Raw genomic sequence first — 17,131 nt, forward strand, 5'->3', positions numbered from 1 at the left:
GGTTTGCAGAGTGCGTCCTGCTCAGTTTCACTGAGAACACAGAATGCCTTTGGGTCGCTGTGGCTTCCCTTTGGCCTGTGGTACATACACAATATTGTGCGCCTGACTTGTTTTGCAGACACTAGAGGAGGTGCTGGTGGCCATCCTTAAACACCCCACACTGGAGAGTTGGTTTCTAGCCCTGGAGCAGAAAGCTTTGCCCCCACACACGCTCAGCCCCATCCTTGTGAAGCTGCTAGCAGCCCACTTCAGTGCGGGGGCCCTTCAGCTACTGGTGGCAAGTTCTCCAATTCTCCATAAGCTGGGTCAGCCGGGCCTCCTGGCCAAGTACTCAGAAGCCATCTCCCAAAGTGTGCTGAGAGAGCTGCACTCCATGACTCTGAACTCTACCACAAAACCTAAGACCCTGCCTCAGCTGGAGGCCCTGCGAGAGCTGCATCCATACATGGAAAGTGTCCAGATCCGAGAGGTCACCCTGGCCCTACTGGGCCTGCCAGAGGCCCACTTGCTGACCCGGCGAGCCACGCAGTCTCCAGGGAAGGAGCGACAGCTAAGCAGTCTTGGAAAGACCCTGGTACAGCTGCTGGCAAACAGCCGCCAGCTGCAGAGCAGTGAGTTCCTCTGGTGCGCTGAGTACGTGCGAGGCCTGGGGGCTCTGCTCCCCGCTCTGGCTGAGCATGAGCTGGACGCTGTATTCCTTCAGACTCTTCAGAGAGAGCCTGTGCTAGCCCCCGTGGTCCCAGCTGACCTACTTGAGTACTGCCTGGCCCGACGGACAGAGACGGCCCTGGGCATCGCCTGCCTGCTCCTTCAGCACAGCAGCACCCACCTACTGAAGTTTGAGCTGTGGTGCGGGCAGCCTGGTGTGGGGCTCAGCCTGCAGGAGCACTTGGAGGACTTCCTCCCCCTCATCCACATGTACCTCCAGCACCGGACACAAGGACACTCCATGCGGCCAGCAGCAGGTATGGGAAGAGCTGGCCCTGGCAACTGGGAGTTTGCACCTGCAAAATGGAATGGCTTGCCATCTTAAACCCTGTCATTTGTGTTCCTCATATGTACTGGATCTCTTTAGGCTTAGAAAGTTGAGAATTCTCAATGTCCTATCTGTCTCTTGACCTTAAAAAGTGAGGTGCAAGCTGGGGGCTGGTGGCACACGCCTTTAATCCCAGCAGAAGCAGAGGCAGGTGGATCTTGTGAGTTTGAGGCCAGGCTGGTCTATAAAGTGAGTTCCAGAACAGACAGAATTACACAGAAAAACCCTGTCACAACCTCCTCCCCTCCCACACAAAAAAAGTGAGGTACAGCCCCAGGTGCCTATTACTGATTTGAAAGGCAAGGTGGGTGGGTAGTAATTGGGGGTGGTCTGGCTGTTTCTGATTGAGGGGAAGTAACTGAGGGCTAGTCCATCCTTTGTCCCATTACACACTGTGAGTTCATGCTGGGCAGGGTGAGTCCATTTGTCTCCCCTTGCTGAGCCTACACCAACCACCTCCAACTAAGGTATTTATATGAATGTAGAAGTGGTTCCCCTGTTGCTTTGGATTTGTGTCCCTGGTGACAGGTGCTTCCTAAAGGAGGACTCGCCGCAGGCAGCTTCTTCACGGGTGCCCTGCATTGTGACAGTAACCTCTGCTCTGTGTCTGCCTAGTGTCCTCTGCTGTCACTCCTGTCCTGAGGGCCCTGTGGAGAAAAGTACGAGACAGATGTTTTCATCTTGATGAGCCTTCCAAATACGAGCTGCATCTGGAGGCCCTGGCCCAGCTCCTTCCGTTTGCAAGAACCAAAGACCTGCGTGTACTCATGGACCACTTACCCAGCTTGCTTCAAACTCTGAGCAGTCACAAGAGGTATGAAAGCTAAGGCTACTGGGTGGCCTCTCTTAGTGTCACCTTTCTCTTTGGTATGTATAGTGAGAGTTAGTGCAAAGCGTCTTTCTGCCTGTGTCAGCACATGTAATAGCAGTTCTGACTAGAGCGGCCGCCGTGGCTGGAGAAGCGCAGTTCTGCACGTGACTCTGGATGGCTGGGGCTGATGCCCTGAGAGAGCAGCTACCCCAGAAGTTGTTTTGCAGGGTCTGACTGGAGTGAGAGGGTGTGGTTTCTGGTCTCCAGAGGGTAGAGAGGACAGAGTGCCACTAAATGGTTTGGTTTGGGTGTTTTTGTTTTTTGGTTTTTCGAGACAGGGTTTCTGTGGACTCACTCTGTAGACCAGGCTGGCCTCGAACTCAAAGCAATCCGCCAGCCTCTGCCTCCTGAGTGCTGGGATTAAAGCTGTGTGCCACCACGCCCAGTTCCACTAAATGTTCTAATAGTGCAGTTTTCCAAAGAAAGCGCCAAGCCTGTGTGTCAGTATAGCCAAGGTGGGGAGACCTGTTCTTTCTTCCTTGTACTGATGCCATTGACAATGTGATGTTAAGTGGGCACTGTGGGCCTCTGTGCCATATGGCCTTAGCAGTATTGTAACTCTGCCACCCTGGTCTCCTGCTGCAGTTGGGTCGTGGCTGACTCTGTCTCAGCTGCCTTGGCAGGGTCAGAAGAGCTGGGTGCATGGAGGAAGACCCTCCTAGCATCCTGTCTGCAGTGGCTAGCTGTGTCCTTCAGTGGCCGGGAGCCAGCAGATGAAAACACCCAGGAACAAGAGAAGACAATGCTGCTCAGATTAAGCGAGTTGTTGGTAAGTGTGTCTCCCTAGAGATCCTGGCTACGTGTGAGGGACAGGAGCCAGACAAGCCAGACCTCAGAGATCCATTTCTAGTGGTGTGGTATGAATGTGGCCTCATATATAGGAAATGAGGGGCTGTGGCTAGGAACAGACTTGGGGTGGGGTACACTGAATTTGTAAGTCATCTTTTACCAGAGTAGATGTTGAATTTTATCACATTTTTTAAAAAATCTACTGAGATGTTATAGTCTGTTTTTTTTAATTAGTCTGTTAACAGACTAATTTTATTAGTTAATTTTAAGTCAGCTTTGTATTCTTGGGATAAACCTACTTGACCATAATGCATTATGATCTTGTTCTGTATTTTGGATTTGATTTGCTAATAAATTGTTAGGAGTTTTTGCTCCTCTGTGCATAAGGGATAGTTATGTCTACTTTGGCTTTCCTGTGATGGATCCCTCTGTTTTGCATAAGGCAGGCCTCATAGGATGAATTGGGAAAAGTTTCACTGGGTTTAAAATTCAAAGCTGACCATTTAGTTTTCCTTAACTGTTTTATTTCTACTGCTTTCTTGCCTTCTGGGTTACTTTGTTTCCAGTGAGGAATCTGTCGTTCTTACCCTCATCCGTCCCCGCATCTCACCTCTTCCCTGTGGCTGACATGGGTGTTTGGAGTGTGGCTTGCACAGTTGGCCTGTGACGGCCTTGGCTTGTCATCCCAGTTCCTCAGCACTGGCCTCAGGAAGCCACTTAGTCTGAAGCTTCGTAGTTGTTATGAGATGTATTCCTTTTATTAAAGTATGGAAATAGTATCCTAAAAGTTAGTGTTAGCCCCAAAGGATGCCGTATGGCCTCCAAGCATGTACCGTACCCTTGTTCTTGTTATTGTAAAACCCTAAGCAAAGCTCCCAGCTTCACGAGCACGCTGAGCTGCGTAGCGTTTTGGTGTGGGCCAGTGTTTGAGTGGCTACCTTAGTCTAGCTGCTTGGAGTTTTCATTTGTGAGTTCATTATAAATCACAAAGTGATATATATATATATGAAACCTTACAGCCTGTACTTCCAGACTTAATTTGTTGTGTCATAGGTCTGTGAATTTAAAGGAATAGGAACTAACATGGCATAACTTCAGTGTGCTCCCTTCAGTGTGGCTTACAGAGATGGAAATCAGTATCTAGACTTTTGTAGTATTCCATGTATGATGTCTACCCTAATCCCATTAAAATTTGAATTTTCCTGGGATTTGTAATCATAAAGCTAACAAACATATCTACTATAGAAATCAGCAATGCAGAGCTGCAAATAGCTGAGTGGTGGAGTGCTGGCTTAGCACCTGCAGGTCCCTTTGCTCCATCCACGGTGCCCCATCCACGGTGCCCCATCCACAGATTTCCCCTTAACCAGGGTTTGCAGACATACTTTGGCATTGGCAGTGTTGTTGATCTCCTAGTTAAATGTGCTTAGCACACCATTGAGACCTGTGGATGGCTTTCCATGGTTGTTGCTGTTACAAAGAGTGCTGTGGCCTGGCATGATGTTGCACACATTTAATCCCAGCAATAGGGAGGCAGAGGCAGGCAGATCTTCGTGAATTCGAGGCCAGCCTGGTCTACAAAGTGAGTCCAGACAGCCAAGGCTACACAGAGAAACTCTGTCTCAAAAAAACAAACAAAAAAGAGTGATGTGGTAAGTCCCACATGATACCTGGTGACAAATTGGCAGTAGGCGGGGCTTGTTTGGACTCACTGTTTATAGCTACAGTCTATGGCAAAGAAGGCAGCGTAGCAGCAGCATGTGGCTGCTGATCGTGTGGCATCTGTATAGGAAGTGGAGAGAGATGAATTTGGGTGCTTAGCTGGCTTTTCCGAGGTTTGCACTCTGAGACCATGGGATGGATGGTGCTGCCAAGGGTAGGGTTTTGTACCTGTTAACTCCAAGTAGAAACCCCTCACAGGAGGCCCACAGGTTAGAGTATTCCAGATCCTGACAAGCTCAGTGCTGAGTGTAGTCGTAGTTATGTCCAGGTGACTTCCTGAAGGACCAGTTGCTGGGGGTGGGGGGACACGCGCGCTCGAGCAGTGTGTAAAGATGTGATGAGTCAGAAGCCCCTCAGTGGGGGATTTCCATCACATGTGGCACTGGGGTCTCCATGCATGGCTGGCCGGCTGGAGATGACATACCGCTTAGCGGGTGCCTCATGTTCCACAGACCTCTTCCCTCTGTACACTGTCCTGGGTTCAGTTAGTGTCCCCTGAGTATTGTCTACTGGTTCCTCAGTAACAGGCTAGTTGCAAACCCACCTTTGCTGTCTGAAAAGGTCGATGTGGAAATATAGTAAGACCACTCAGGAAATGTCCCTCTGCACCTTTGGTGTGCTTGGGTGTGCTAATAAAATGTCAGTGCTACTTTTTGAAATGGCAAAGGAAGGAATTGTAGCTCAGTGAGTAGAACCCTTGCTCTGCATGCACACAGCCTGGGATATGTGACCAGCACTGAGTAAACGGCACGGTAGCTCACACCTGGAGTCCATCATTCAGGGCGAAGGGCAGGCTGAGTACAAGTTCACGGTCACCCCAGCTTATGGGACTGCAAGGCCGGCTACATGAGACCCTGTCTCAAAGCCTTGTGTGGTTTGGGTACTTCATTTGTATTTGCTGTAAATCCAAAGTCTACATGTGTTAGTCTTATTGTCCTGTCTCTGTCCCCTTAGTCTCAGCGGGAATGGGCACAGGTGGCCAGAGCAGCACAGCATAGACTGACAGGCTTGGTAGGAGGGGCAGCAGGGCACTTAGTAACCATGAATCAGAACGTTAGAACCGGAGCTAGTTTGGCTGCCCTCTGAAGACCGCACAGTGGAGCTCTCAGTATTTTCAGCTCACTGACATGTTTCCTGTGTACTTTTGTTTGCTTTTTCCTAGCATGCACTGAAGGAGGTTGACCCTGGTGACTGGCAGCAGTTTGTGAAGACAGGACTCAAGTAAGCTGATTTAATTTTCTTGGTGCTGCTTATAAAGCCGTGGGTCTTCTGACCATACAGTTCTTTAGTTTGTCATTAGGGTACCAGTCACAGAGCAGCTGTCACCTTGTCTGTAGAGAAGAAAAAAAAACTGGGAATGCTAAGATGTTGCATGTCTGCAGTGCAGCATTAGGAGGAAGTTGCAAGTCATGCTCAGCTACATAGCAGGTTCAAGGCCAGCCTGGGCTGTATAAGACTATCTCAAGAAAACAAAACAGGCTGGCAAGGTGGTTCAGCGGATAAAAGTGCTTGCTGCCAGACCTGACAGTCTGAGTTTGATTCTGGCCCAGAGTACACTTGGTCTTCTGACCTCCATATTCATGCTGTGACAAATGCACACCCACACACAGAAACATGCACAGTAAGTAAATATGAAAAATTTAAAAATTTAAAGCATAGAGATTATAGCCGTATTCAAACATGATGAATGTCAGTTTTCTATATTATTCCTAATAAATTCTCATCTCCCCTCTCTGCCCACTGCACACTTGTCATCCTCCAAGGCTATGTTTATTTTGTGGTTTTGTTTGTTTTGGGAGTTTTGGGGGTTGAACCTATGGCCTTAGAAATGCAAGGCAAATAAGTATTTTATACTACTGAGCTGTAGCCACGTCCCTTATGTGGCAAAGTGTGTTCCACAGCACAGCACTTCATTGCATGTGTTTGACATTTTGAACATTCATAGCATTTCTTGTCTTATTTTTGTGTTGTTTGTTTTCTAAGACAAGGTTTCTCTGTGTAGCTCTAGCTGGAATTCTCTCTCTGTAGACCAGGCTGGCCTCAAACTCAGAGATATCTTACTTGCCTCTGGCTCCTTAGTGCTGGGATTAAAGGTGTGTGCCAACATCGCCCAGTATTTTCATTTGTTAAAACTCAGATGTTTTTCATTTAAAACATACAGATCTAAAAGTCATCAATTTTCACCACCATCTTTAGATTGTACAATGATCTGTTTAGCTGTTCCCTGCTGATGGACAACTAGTCTGTTCCCCGAGCCCTCCCTACCTTTATGGCCCCTGCAGTGACTCCTACATGTCTGTGGGTGCCTATTGACACCCATTTTACATATAGTGCTGGTCGGGGACCTGATGACTGTTAGTCTCCGCACACTTTGAGTGTCACTACATGAGCAAAAGTGTGGAATAAGTATGTTAGAGTTCATGCGACCTCACTCACACTTGCTGTGGCCAGACTCTTTAGTTTGGGTGCTCAGAGAGCCATGAAATGATGTAAAGTGCCTATAATCTTCATTTCCTGGTCATTTGTGATGCCCAGCATTCAGAGAAAATGTCATGCAGAAGAAAGAAGGATGGTTCCAGGTTAGTGACTGACACCTCTACTACTACTGTTTCTCCTCTCTCTCTCTCTTTCTTCTTCTTCTTCTTCTTCTTCTTCTTCTTCTTCTTCTTCTTCTTCTTCTTCTTCTTTTTTGCTTGTGTTTTGAGATAGGGTCTCACTGTGTAGCCCAAGCTGCCTCCAGCTTTCAACCCTCTTCCCAAGCACTAGGATGGCAGGTGTGCACCATGACACCACTTCTGTGTCAGCATGTTCAGGGAAACTGATGAAGCTTCTGCCCAGCCGCCCTCTCCCAGGGGAGCACAGAACTTTTTCATGACAAATGTTGGGACATCCAAGCACTCACATAGAGCTATAAGGATTTTCCATAGATTTCTTCCTTTAGTGGGTTTTGAAGGATTTGAGACATAGTCTGGGGTAGTTCAGATGGCTAAAGGACCAGAGCTGACTAGCAGGGTCGATTGCAGAGTGTGATCCTCACACTCAGTTGCGCTGCCTGCTGGGGCATCTAAACAGGAAGTTCTTTTGATGTCTGTGCCACAGAGAAAATTGAACCATGTGCTCCATAAGATGGTTAGGTCAGCGATCACCCTGTGTGTGATGGTGGTCCCACTTGAGGTTACGGCTCCTAGTAACTAATGTAGCTGCCTTAGTCCATGTCAGTCCGTTCTGTGATGTCTGTATCATGACAAAAGCCTCCTCATGATGTAGGTCTCTGGTGTCTGTCATGGTGGACAGATAGGACTGTGATTAAACAAGTACTAAGCATGCCACTGACAGAACCAGATGATGAATGTGTGCACCACTACTGTAAAAGTGTCAACTTTGTAGTTTTAGAATTCTAAGAACAAACATTATTTTTTAAGAAATAAACTTCCAGCCGGGCATATTGATGCATGCCTCTAATCCCAGCACTTGGAAGGCAGAGGCAGGTAGATCACTGTGAGTTCAAGGCCAGCCTGGTCTACAAAGTCCAGGACAACCAAGGTGACACAGAGAAACCCTGTCTCAAAAAACCAGGGGAAAAAAAAGAAAGAGAAAAAAGAAATAAACTTCCCTTCATGACACTCTTCCCTTTGACTTGCTGCTCAGGTTTCGGTACCAGGACCTCACGTTTTTGAAGACTCTGCTCGATGCCGTGAAGCTTCTATATAGTCCAGAGAGCTCCGTGCACACAAAGCTTGTCCAGCTTCCAGTGGTCCACATGATGCTCACCCAGCATTCTCTGTTTTTGCCAACCATGCTGACATCTGAAGAAGAGAAGACTCTAGACAGTCAAGTCAAAGGTGACGCTGCACTCAGTTGCTATCTTCCAGTTTTATCCAGCTAGCCGTGCACCAAAGCACTCCCACTTTGTTTTCAGATGTAAAACTGGAATATCCTTGACTCTCAAGTCCAGGTCCAGACATCTCCTCTGTCTTAAACGTGATGCAGAAGTTCACTGTTGAAGGCTTTGTCTGGTTTATGGAGGTTGTGTTGAGGCTCATGTGGCCCTGACATGACCTGGTGTTAAAAGTCTGGAGTTAGGAGAGGTTGGGAGGGATGGGAAAACAGATGTGGACATTTGCACTGAGAGGAGTGAATTAACCGGATGAATCTTGTAATGAGTCTGAACGTGACCAGCAAGGTCTTGAACTTACTTGGCAGAAGCCAGATTTATACTGTCTCCAGCTGAGTTGGTGTGCACACTGAGCTCACGGGTCCTGAGTGCAGTGTGGACTGCGCTGACTGTCAGAGCACAATCTGAATGTCCTGGGCACTCAAAGCCCTCACCCCCAGACCCTTACTTAGACTTGAGCACAGGGTTGGTCTGTCATAAACTGCTAGCTTGAAGACAGAAAACTGTTAGGTGAAAATTAATGATGCACATTGTTAAAATGGGGTCCATTCTCTGCAGGCAGGAGTATACATACTGGAGACTGTGGTGGCATAATTAGGGGGATGCTTAGGTTCTTAGATTTTGGTGGGGCGTGGTGGGTAAACCCTGAGCCTACACTCTGAGTCCTGGAGAGATAGGGATTGTGAAGATGTGTTTATTATAGGGATGCCTGTGATCCTGGAGAGGATGCCGGATGGAGGCCCAAAGCCCAGCCTTACTCAGAAAGGATAGCTCCAGCTTCCAGGCTCCCTCCCCCGCTGTCCTGAGACTGTGTCTCATGGTGCTCATGTCTGTGTTGTATCTTACAGAAACCCTGGTGGACCTGATGTCCACAGTGGTGAGGATGTGCCCTTCTGTCTGTGAGAGCAGCCACTTTGCTGTGCTACTTGGAGCCTACAGTGCGACCCTCAGTGTCTTGGGTGAGGAGGACCTGATGGTCAGACTATGTGGGCAGGGGTGGTGGGGTGTACCCTCTTATGTATTTGAGGGGCTCAGTTTCCTGAAAGTGCCCTGTGTTTTCCTTCTAGACCAGAAGATTTTACTTCTCCTTCGGGCGTACGAACAGAACAACCTCAGTCTGATCAGCTTCAGGTGAGTGTTGGGTTGACAGGTGGTCACTGCTGCCGCCCCTCCACACAGCAGATTCAGGCTTTGCATTCCTTTTTACTGTTGTTTGAGCCTTTTATTAGTGTTTGTATTTCCTTATTTCGTATGAAGGTAGACGTGTGTGGCAGTGTTTGTGCCACTGTGCACACTTGGGGATTAAGAACAGACCTCCACATAAGTGTTGGCAGGAACTAGACTCACACCATAGTACCTTGCGGTATCTTACAGGCCTCTGTGTGCAGCTGCAGGGGATCATGGGACTATACAGGATGGGGTCTTCAGGCTGTGTTGACTAAAGACTTGTGTGGCAGCCCTGATGAGGTGGTCCCTCCTGTGGGCAGCAGGATGTCAGGATCCTGTAACAGCTTTACCCTGCCTTGGGGCCACACCCCACCCTGTAGAATCCCAGCTCTGCTATTCACCAGCCAGCAAGTGAGTGGCCATGCAACTTGCATAGTATAAGCTGCAGGATCAGTGCACAGACTGGGTGCCAATCTGGCCAAATACATCAAGAGTAGTGTGTGGTGGCAACTCATGTGGCCATTACCAGCTGTCCCTGCACCCTCAGTGGCACCATCACTGTGCCCATTTCAGAAGCTGTATTGCAGATTAAGTAATAGAGCATGTGTGCTTACTCAGACTGGCACTTGGCATGAGCTGTGTTCAGTCTTGATTGATGCTACATGTTGGGGTTGTTGTCATCAGTCTTTTCCTGGTGGGTCCAGTCTGCTTTCCTCTCTGGCTCTAGGGTTCTGCTGTGGGGCCCAGCAGCTGTGGAACATCACAAGACATGCAGGAGCCTGGGTAAATCGCTGTGGCAACAGCCCAGCGTTGGAGACATCCTCCGCCTGCTGGACCCAGACCGGATGATGCAGACCATCCTGCACTTCCCGCAGTACCGGAGGCTGCTGCCCGCTGAGGTATGGTGCTGTTCCTCTCCCTCCCCCTTGCCACTCTAACTGTTCCGTAGGTACAGACTGGACCCTCAGTGTCCATCACTGAAGCTGGGTCACACTGGTCTCGCTGTGTTATTTATTACTCCTTACAATCTTGAAGTGAATCTCAAAAATCAGGTTCCGTGTGTAAACTCTGCTTTGTATAGAACTGCTTATGCAATCTGAGCTCTGACCGTGGGGCCAGCGTTCAGATAATCAGCATCTGTGCATGTTGTTGGCTTGGCCTGTTTCAGGACACACAGGAGCCACTGGTGTTTAAGGACAAGGCTGTGAGAGTGGACCTTGACAGCCTCTATGACCCCTGCTTTCTTCTACACCTGTTTGGGGAACTGACCAGGCCAGGTGAGTGTGCTGGCCGACTTCAGTCAGGTTGCTTTAACTGTTGTCATTGCTCACAGGTTAGGCTGGATCAGGAAACCCATTCTTTTAGGGTGTTGTGTGTTTGTTTTGGCTGTATGGCCGAGTTCTTCAGTACAAATCTGGGACACAGGCACAGTCGCCTTGCCATTCCTTGGCCTAGCGCCTGAGCTGATCTGCTTTCTCTCCCTTCCGGTCATTGCAGACTTCCTGGGTTGTTTGTTTTTTAATCAGTCATTATTACTGTGCATAGGATGTTGGGCACACATGCCGCAGCACACATGTGGAGGTCAGAGGACGACTTGAAGGAGTCAGTTTCATGCTTTATCATGACTCCAGGCATCAAATTCCAGTTGTTGGGCTTTGTGGCAAACACCTTTATCTTTTAAGTCATCTTGCCTGCCGTGGGCAGGATGTTATGTTCAGAGTCTTTAGCTGCACCTAACCTAATTGGAAGAACAAGGGAAATTGTTCCTTTTTTCCCAGAATTGAGAATTTAATGTAATTATTTTTAGTGTTGGATAATGCATTCAAAATTTTAAATCCAGGTGATAGAAGGTTAAAACTTGAAGACACACAATAAAAACTTCTGTATCTGACTTCTAGACATGGCTTCCTTTTTATTTACTCAAAACTTTTATTTATTTTTTGTATGTGTGTGTGTTTATGTAGCAAAAGGCTCTGTCTTCACTGCTACTACAGGCAGGTACTGCTGACCCTGTCCTAAGTCTCACTCTGTCTTACTGCTCTACTTCCAGCCCCTGGTGGAGATGGGCCCTGCTTCCATGACCTTCCTACCTCCCCTCCTTGAGTCCTTGGCCAAGAGCCAGGGCCAGCCAACGCTGCGTCCAGTGGCAGCGACAGATGCTTTTTCCACAGCAGATCCTGTGTAGGGCAGAGTGGGGCTATTGTCTGCAGCTCATGAGTCATAACTGCCAAGGCAGCCGGCATAGCCTGAACTCAGCTCTCTCCAGAGCCTTTTACACAATTCATGACTGAGGATGTCATGTAAAAAAGAGGCTGAGGAGCACTTCCTGCTGCTCCTAGAGCAGAGCCACAGGCCGTCAGCGTCCACTAGACCTGGGTGCTTCTGATTCTATCCTTGGTCCTGGCTGTGCATCTCAGGATTTTGAAGCTGGTATTAGAAGGTCAAATTACTGTAGAAGTGGTTCTTAAACAGAACAGCATTTATAGCCACTTCTAAATAGCCTGTTATATTTTCAGCACCCAAGGGCAGCCCTTTTCCGTAAGTACAAAGCCAAGACCATAGAGCAACAGAGAAAGTCACAAAATAGGAAGTTGATTTTCCCTCATGGAAACATGGAAAATTCCTTTGTCTTAGAATGTCAGTAGTTACTAAGATTATCCCAGCCACCAGAGTTCCAGCTCGTCTCATAAGTATAAGTTAAATCTTTAGGTGGTCTCTCTCCCAGATAGAGTCCATGCGTGAATATTTGTTACTCTCCAAACAGTATTCATTTTATCTACTGTTTGATGCCTTAATTTTTTTGTTGTTGTTGTTCTCTTTCCACACCAAAATGCATCAGTTGTTAGAAATTGGAAATTAGTTTATAAGTTACTGGAACAATCACCTGATTGGTCTTTCCCCACTCCCTGCTTCCAGTCTGTGCTTTAACTTCAAGCAGCAGCACTTAAGTTCTGGTTTTAGTTTGGCCATCTCTGTCTTTTAGCTGGTGTGTATGCAATGTGAGTAAAATCATAGTTCTGGCTCAGTTTTATCTTTGCCAAGGGCTGGCTGTGATTGTTTTAGTGCTCATGCCACACAGTTTATCAGTTTCCCTTCCAGCCAGATGGCTTTGTTTCTTGCATTGTGTCAGAGGCTAACCATAGGAGAGGACGTTTCTCCTTCCTCAGTATCTGTTGCTGCGATGAAACACCATGACCAGAAAGCAGGTTGGGGAGGAAAGAGTTTTTCTTGCTTACACTTCCAAATCACTGTCCATCATTGGAGGAAGCCAGGCCAGGAACTCAAGCGGGCAGGAGCTTGGAGGCGGGAGCTGATGCAGAGGCCATGGAGGATGCTGCTTTGCTGGCTTTCTCCCCATGGCTTGCTCAGCCTGGTTTCTTATAGAACCCAGGACCACCAGCCCAGGGATGCACCACTCACCATGGGCTGGGCCCTCTAAGAAATGCCCTGTGTACAGGCTTGCCTCCAGCCTGATCTTATGAAGGCATTTTGTTAATTGAAGTTCCTTCCTCTCAGATGACGTTAGCTTGTGTCAAGTTGACACAAAACCGTCCAGCGTGGCTTTTGTACTGTTCTTAAACCTTTTGTTCTGTTACCTATAACCCTCATGATTGTTATATTTACTCCCTTTGTTTCTGTACAAGAATCATGACTTGAGTTGGGCGGTGGTGGCGCACACCTTTAATGCCAGCACTCAGGAGGCAGAGGCTGGCGGATCTCCATGAGTTTGAGGCCAGCCTGGTCTACAAAGTGAGTCCAGAACAGCCAAGGCTACACAGAGAAACCCTGTCTCGAAAAACCAAAAAAAAAAAAAAAAAAAAAAGAATTATGACTCTTGAATCATATGTTTAATGCTATAATTTACTTTCTGTAGAGTTTGTGGTGGATTGTCGAAAATTTCTGGATTCAAATGCTCTGGGTCTAACTGTGGCAGCCCTCAGCAGCTATGACCCCCAGATGCGAGCAGCAGCCTACTCTGTCCTAGCGGCCTACTACTCACACCTAGAAGGTGCTCGCTTCCGGGAACAGGCCCAAGTGAGTAGGAGGTGGAGATCTGTGGAGAAGGCATGAGTGAGAGGCACGGACAGCCCCAAGGCCCAGAGGAGAATGAGGACGGGCTCCTTTACACACTGTCTTCTAGTGGCTAGACAGAATGGCTTCCTTCTGTTGAACGTGTCTGTGACTTAAACTGGGTGGTGAAGGCAGCTGCCATCCACAATGTCTGACCCCCAGAAACTCATCCCCCATGGTGGTGGAGGAGCAGGGGCAGATTGAACTTCCAGGGCATGGTGTTGGGCTTCCCGCTGTGGCTTTCTGTTCTCCTGGGCGGGGGGTGTGGGGTGTGTGGGAGGGGGCTGGAGGGAGCTTGGGGAGGGGGCATGGAGCGGGCGCTCCCTGCAAAGCTGTAACAGAAATCGCTCATCTTCCCTCTCTTCAGGTTCTGTATCTGCTGGACGTTGTCCGGGATGGGATTAAAGCTCCAAACCTGAGGCTCCCTTTTATCGTGGCGCTTTTCATTGCCAAGGCAGCACTGCAGATCTTGAAGCCAGGTACCCTGATAGACTTCAGCTGAGGAGAAACAGACACGATGAGGTTGTGCGAGTCCACGCAACAGGTTGCTTTGCTGCGCAGTCCCCAGCCTGTAGGATTACTCCGAGAGGCAGAGGAATCGTGCATTTCAAAGCCCTGTGGTTCTCCTGGCCCACCGTGCTCTGGCTGGGTCAGCAGCTGCGTGGCTGACACTGGTTCACTTAGCCATGCTTAGCAGAGGCCGCAGGGTGTGGTTCCAGGTTCTCTGCGGGAAGGTGTATGAGTCATTATGTAGGTTAGAGCACTGGTCCTGAGGAGCCACCTCTGAAAGGACGTGAAACTGACAGGGCTTGATTCACCTCAAGGCCTTGTTTAGGGTTAATCAGAAAAAAACAGTAGAAGGTTGGAGAACCCAGGGCTCTTGTTAGTCTGCCAAGGTCATAATCTTAGTTGAGGAAACACACTTCCCCCATACTCTGATTCCCCACCTCCTCAGCAGCTGAGGCCCCCAGGGGACGCAGAGTGTCTCCAACCTCTCAGTTGGTGTGTGCTCAAGTGGCTCTTAAAATTCAGGTCTTGTTTTCACCTGCTCACATCATTTCTGTGACAAGTTTCCCTGCCTTGGAAACTTGTGGAAGAAGCAAAATGATTCTCGCTTTGCTGACTTAAAAGAACCTATTAGGAGAAAGCATAGCAAAGACCAGGTGTTCATGGCTGTAGTCACCACTGAGTCCATGGTGTCTGTGTATAGCTGTCCATACAGTCCCTGGGCCAAGGACGCTCTGTGTTGGGTCCAGTGGGTCCCTGCAGGACTTTAGACTGCGGCAGGAAGAGGAGGCATGTGCCCTCCCTGCCTTGTGTTCCAGAGCCAGGTGTCCGAGCAGCCCTCCAGGTCTGCTCCTTCCTAGGAGAGGCTGGGATCAGGCATTGTGGGCCCTGCGTTCGAGTCTCTGTGGCCACGTCCAGGAGGGTCTCTAAAGCACTTGCAGAAGTGCTCTCAGGTACCCAGTCATATTCTGCTTCTCAGGGACAAGTGATGAGGAGAAGGATGCAGGACCTCAGCTGGACAGGGATGTGTGTCTGATTTGCTGACTGGCTCCATCCCCCAGTCCATACACTGCCAGGCTGTCCCGTGAGGCGGTCAGTGACCGTCTGCTGTGTTTTCAGAGGAGCACATGTACTGGAAGGTCAGCAAGTTCCTGCTGTCCCACGAGAGCCTGAACATGGACAAGCTGCCAGGCTTCTACCAGTTCTTCTACAGCTCCGACTTGCAGGTAATGCTGCCCAGTCCTCAGCGTCCCAGAGGCCGGGACACAAGCGCTCAGCCACTAGCACTGTTTCCCCGCCAGTACAGCTTGCTCCCAGTCCCATTGCACAAACAGTGCAGAGCAAGCTCACAGAAAGGAACCGTTTGTGCTGCCCCATACCGGCAGACACACTCCTGTGTCCTGGCACTTCTTGAACCTTGCTTAAAAGTCTTCTTGAGTGCAGAGACTTACAGCATAGCATCCCTCTTTATTTCCTTGCCGAGTCCCCTGACTAAGTATTAGGTATCCTTCTGTCGAGCTCCCACCCACCTAAACATGGGTTAGTGTTTAACTTGACTTGGCCTTTGATTTCCGAGCTGATAATACAAGGCTGGAGCTGTTAGCCCTCACCTGAATCAGTAGTGTTTGATTGTCCAACAAAAAGCCTGTAACTTGTTTAGTAATACCTTCTTGTTTGTCTGGCCTAGCAAAAAACAGAACAAGAGTGGGTGTTGGGAATTCTACGGCAGGGGATTAGAGACAAGCACTGCTACGAGCTGTGCTCCAGAAGAGGGGTGCTCCACATCATCCTGTCCTTCCTCAGCAGCCCCTTGTGTGACCAGGAGGCGCAGGTGAGCATGTTCCATGAGGTCACTGTGCCTCACTGTGCTCTCAGCTGTCTAGTGTGTGAAGTCTGGCACTGTTTGTTCCCTGATGGTGGTTTCTTTGCAGCCTTCTTACCATGCCGATGGTGACAGGAAGGAGGCCTCTCCAGCTTGCTTTGTCAAGGGAAAGGAGCTAATGAATGGTCATAAGCTGTGGACTTGGCCAAAAAGCCAAGATGCAAATTACCGCACATGAGTGACAGACACCTTCTAGCCTCACTTTCCATGTAGCGTGTGGAGATATAAGACCCGCACAGAAGCATCCCAGCCCTCAGGGCACCGAGGCAGGAGGATCACAAATTCAGGGCCAATAATCAACCTGTGGACAGTAACACTGTTCAGTTTTACTTGTCAATATATTTACTTGTCAATATATATAATTTTTTTTTCCCTGTAACTTGTTCTTTTTGTGTTTGAAACAAGCTCTCACTTTGTAGCTCTGGCTGGCCTAAAACCATTTCATGCTGCTGGCTTTGGACTTGTAACATTCCTCATGCCTCTCACATGCTGGGATTGTAGGCATGGCCAGACTTGTGGTTGACTTTTTTTGGTTTTATTTTTTATTTTGATTTTTGTTTCTCGAGATAGGGTTTCTCTGTGTAGCCTTGGCTGTCCTGGACTCTTTGTAGACCAGGCTGGCCTCTTAATTCACAGAGATCAAACTGCCTCTGCCTCCCTGAGTGCTGGGGTTAAAGCCATGCACCACTATGCCCAGCACAGTTGACTCTTAAAAGGTTTATATTAATTATGGTCCCTAAAGTAATAAGCACTGGACACATGTTGTCTTCTAGTTGTTTTTAGTTGGTCAGGTATAAGTGCGTTCTTCTACTAAGAAGTGACTTGTTGGGCTTTTCAGATTTGGATTCTGGAAATTCTGCAGAATGTTGCCCACATCACCAGATCTGCCTATGAAGTCATACGTGACTGTGGCCTTTTAACATGGGTTTTACACATCCTTGAGAGCAGGTAAGCATCTTTTCTATGAGCACTCTGTCCATGATGCCTCTAAAAGTTTAAGGATGAGTAGATGCACTGTGACATGGTGTCTCCTGATGTACACTGACATGGTGTCCCCTGATGTACACTGTGACATGGTGTCCCCTGATGTACACTGTGGCATGGTGTCCCCTGATGTACACTGTGGCATTGCATCCCCTGAGGTTTTTATGGGCTTGCAGTCCAGCTCTTGTAATGGCCACGGGGCTTTTC

General features: G+C 48.6%; 1 protein-coding gene across 2 annotated transcripts in view; it reads left to right on the forward strand.

The window, feature by feature from the left end:
* URB1 (URB1 ribosome biogenesis homolog) overlaps positions 1-17,131 on the forward strand; it is a 57,436-nt gene that overhangs the window by 34,616 nt on the left and 5,689 nt on the right. For both annotated transcript variants that reach the window (XM_084801873.1, XM_084801872.1), the window contains exons 22-35: positions 119-965; positions 1,652-1,850; positions 2,493-2,676; positions 5,581-5,639; positions 8,067-8,260; positions 9,162-9,272; positions 9,381-9,444; positions 10,208-10,379; positions 10,649-10,757; positions 13,355-13,515; positions 13,919-14,030; positions 15,178-15,284; positions 15,746-15,889; positions 16,779-16,888. In XM_084801873.1, the coding sequence (XP_084657999.1) occupies positions 119-965; positions 1,652-1,850; positions 2,493-2,676; positions 5,581-5,639; positions 8,067-8,260; positions 9,162-9,272; positions 9,381-9,444; positions 10,208-10,379; positions 10,649-10,757; positions 13,355-13,515; positions 13,919-14,030; positions 15,178-15,284; positions 15,746-15,889; positions 16,779-16,888 (2,573 nt within the window). The remainder of the gene's footprint in view (positions 1-118; positions 966-1,651; positions 1,851-2,492; positions 2,677-5,580; positions 5,640-8,066; positions 8,261-9,161; positions 9,273-9,380; positions 9,445-10,207; positions 10,380-10,648; positions 10,758-13,354; positions 13,516-13,918; positions 14,031-15,177; positions 15,285-15,745; positions 15,890-16,778; positions 16,889-17,131) is intronic.

The sequence above is a fragment of the Acomys minous genome (assembly GCF_964271855.1).
Source record: "Acomys minous genome assembly, chromosome: 11".
NCBI lineage: Eukaryota > Metazoa > Chordata > Mammalia > Rodentia > Muridae > Acomys > Acomys minous.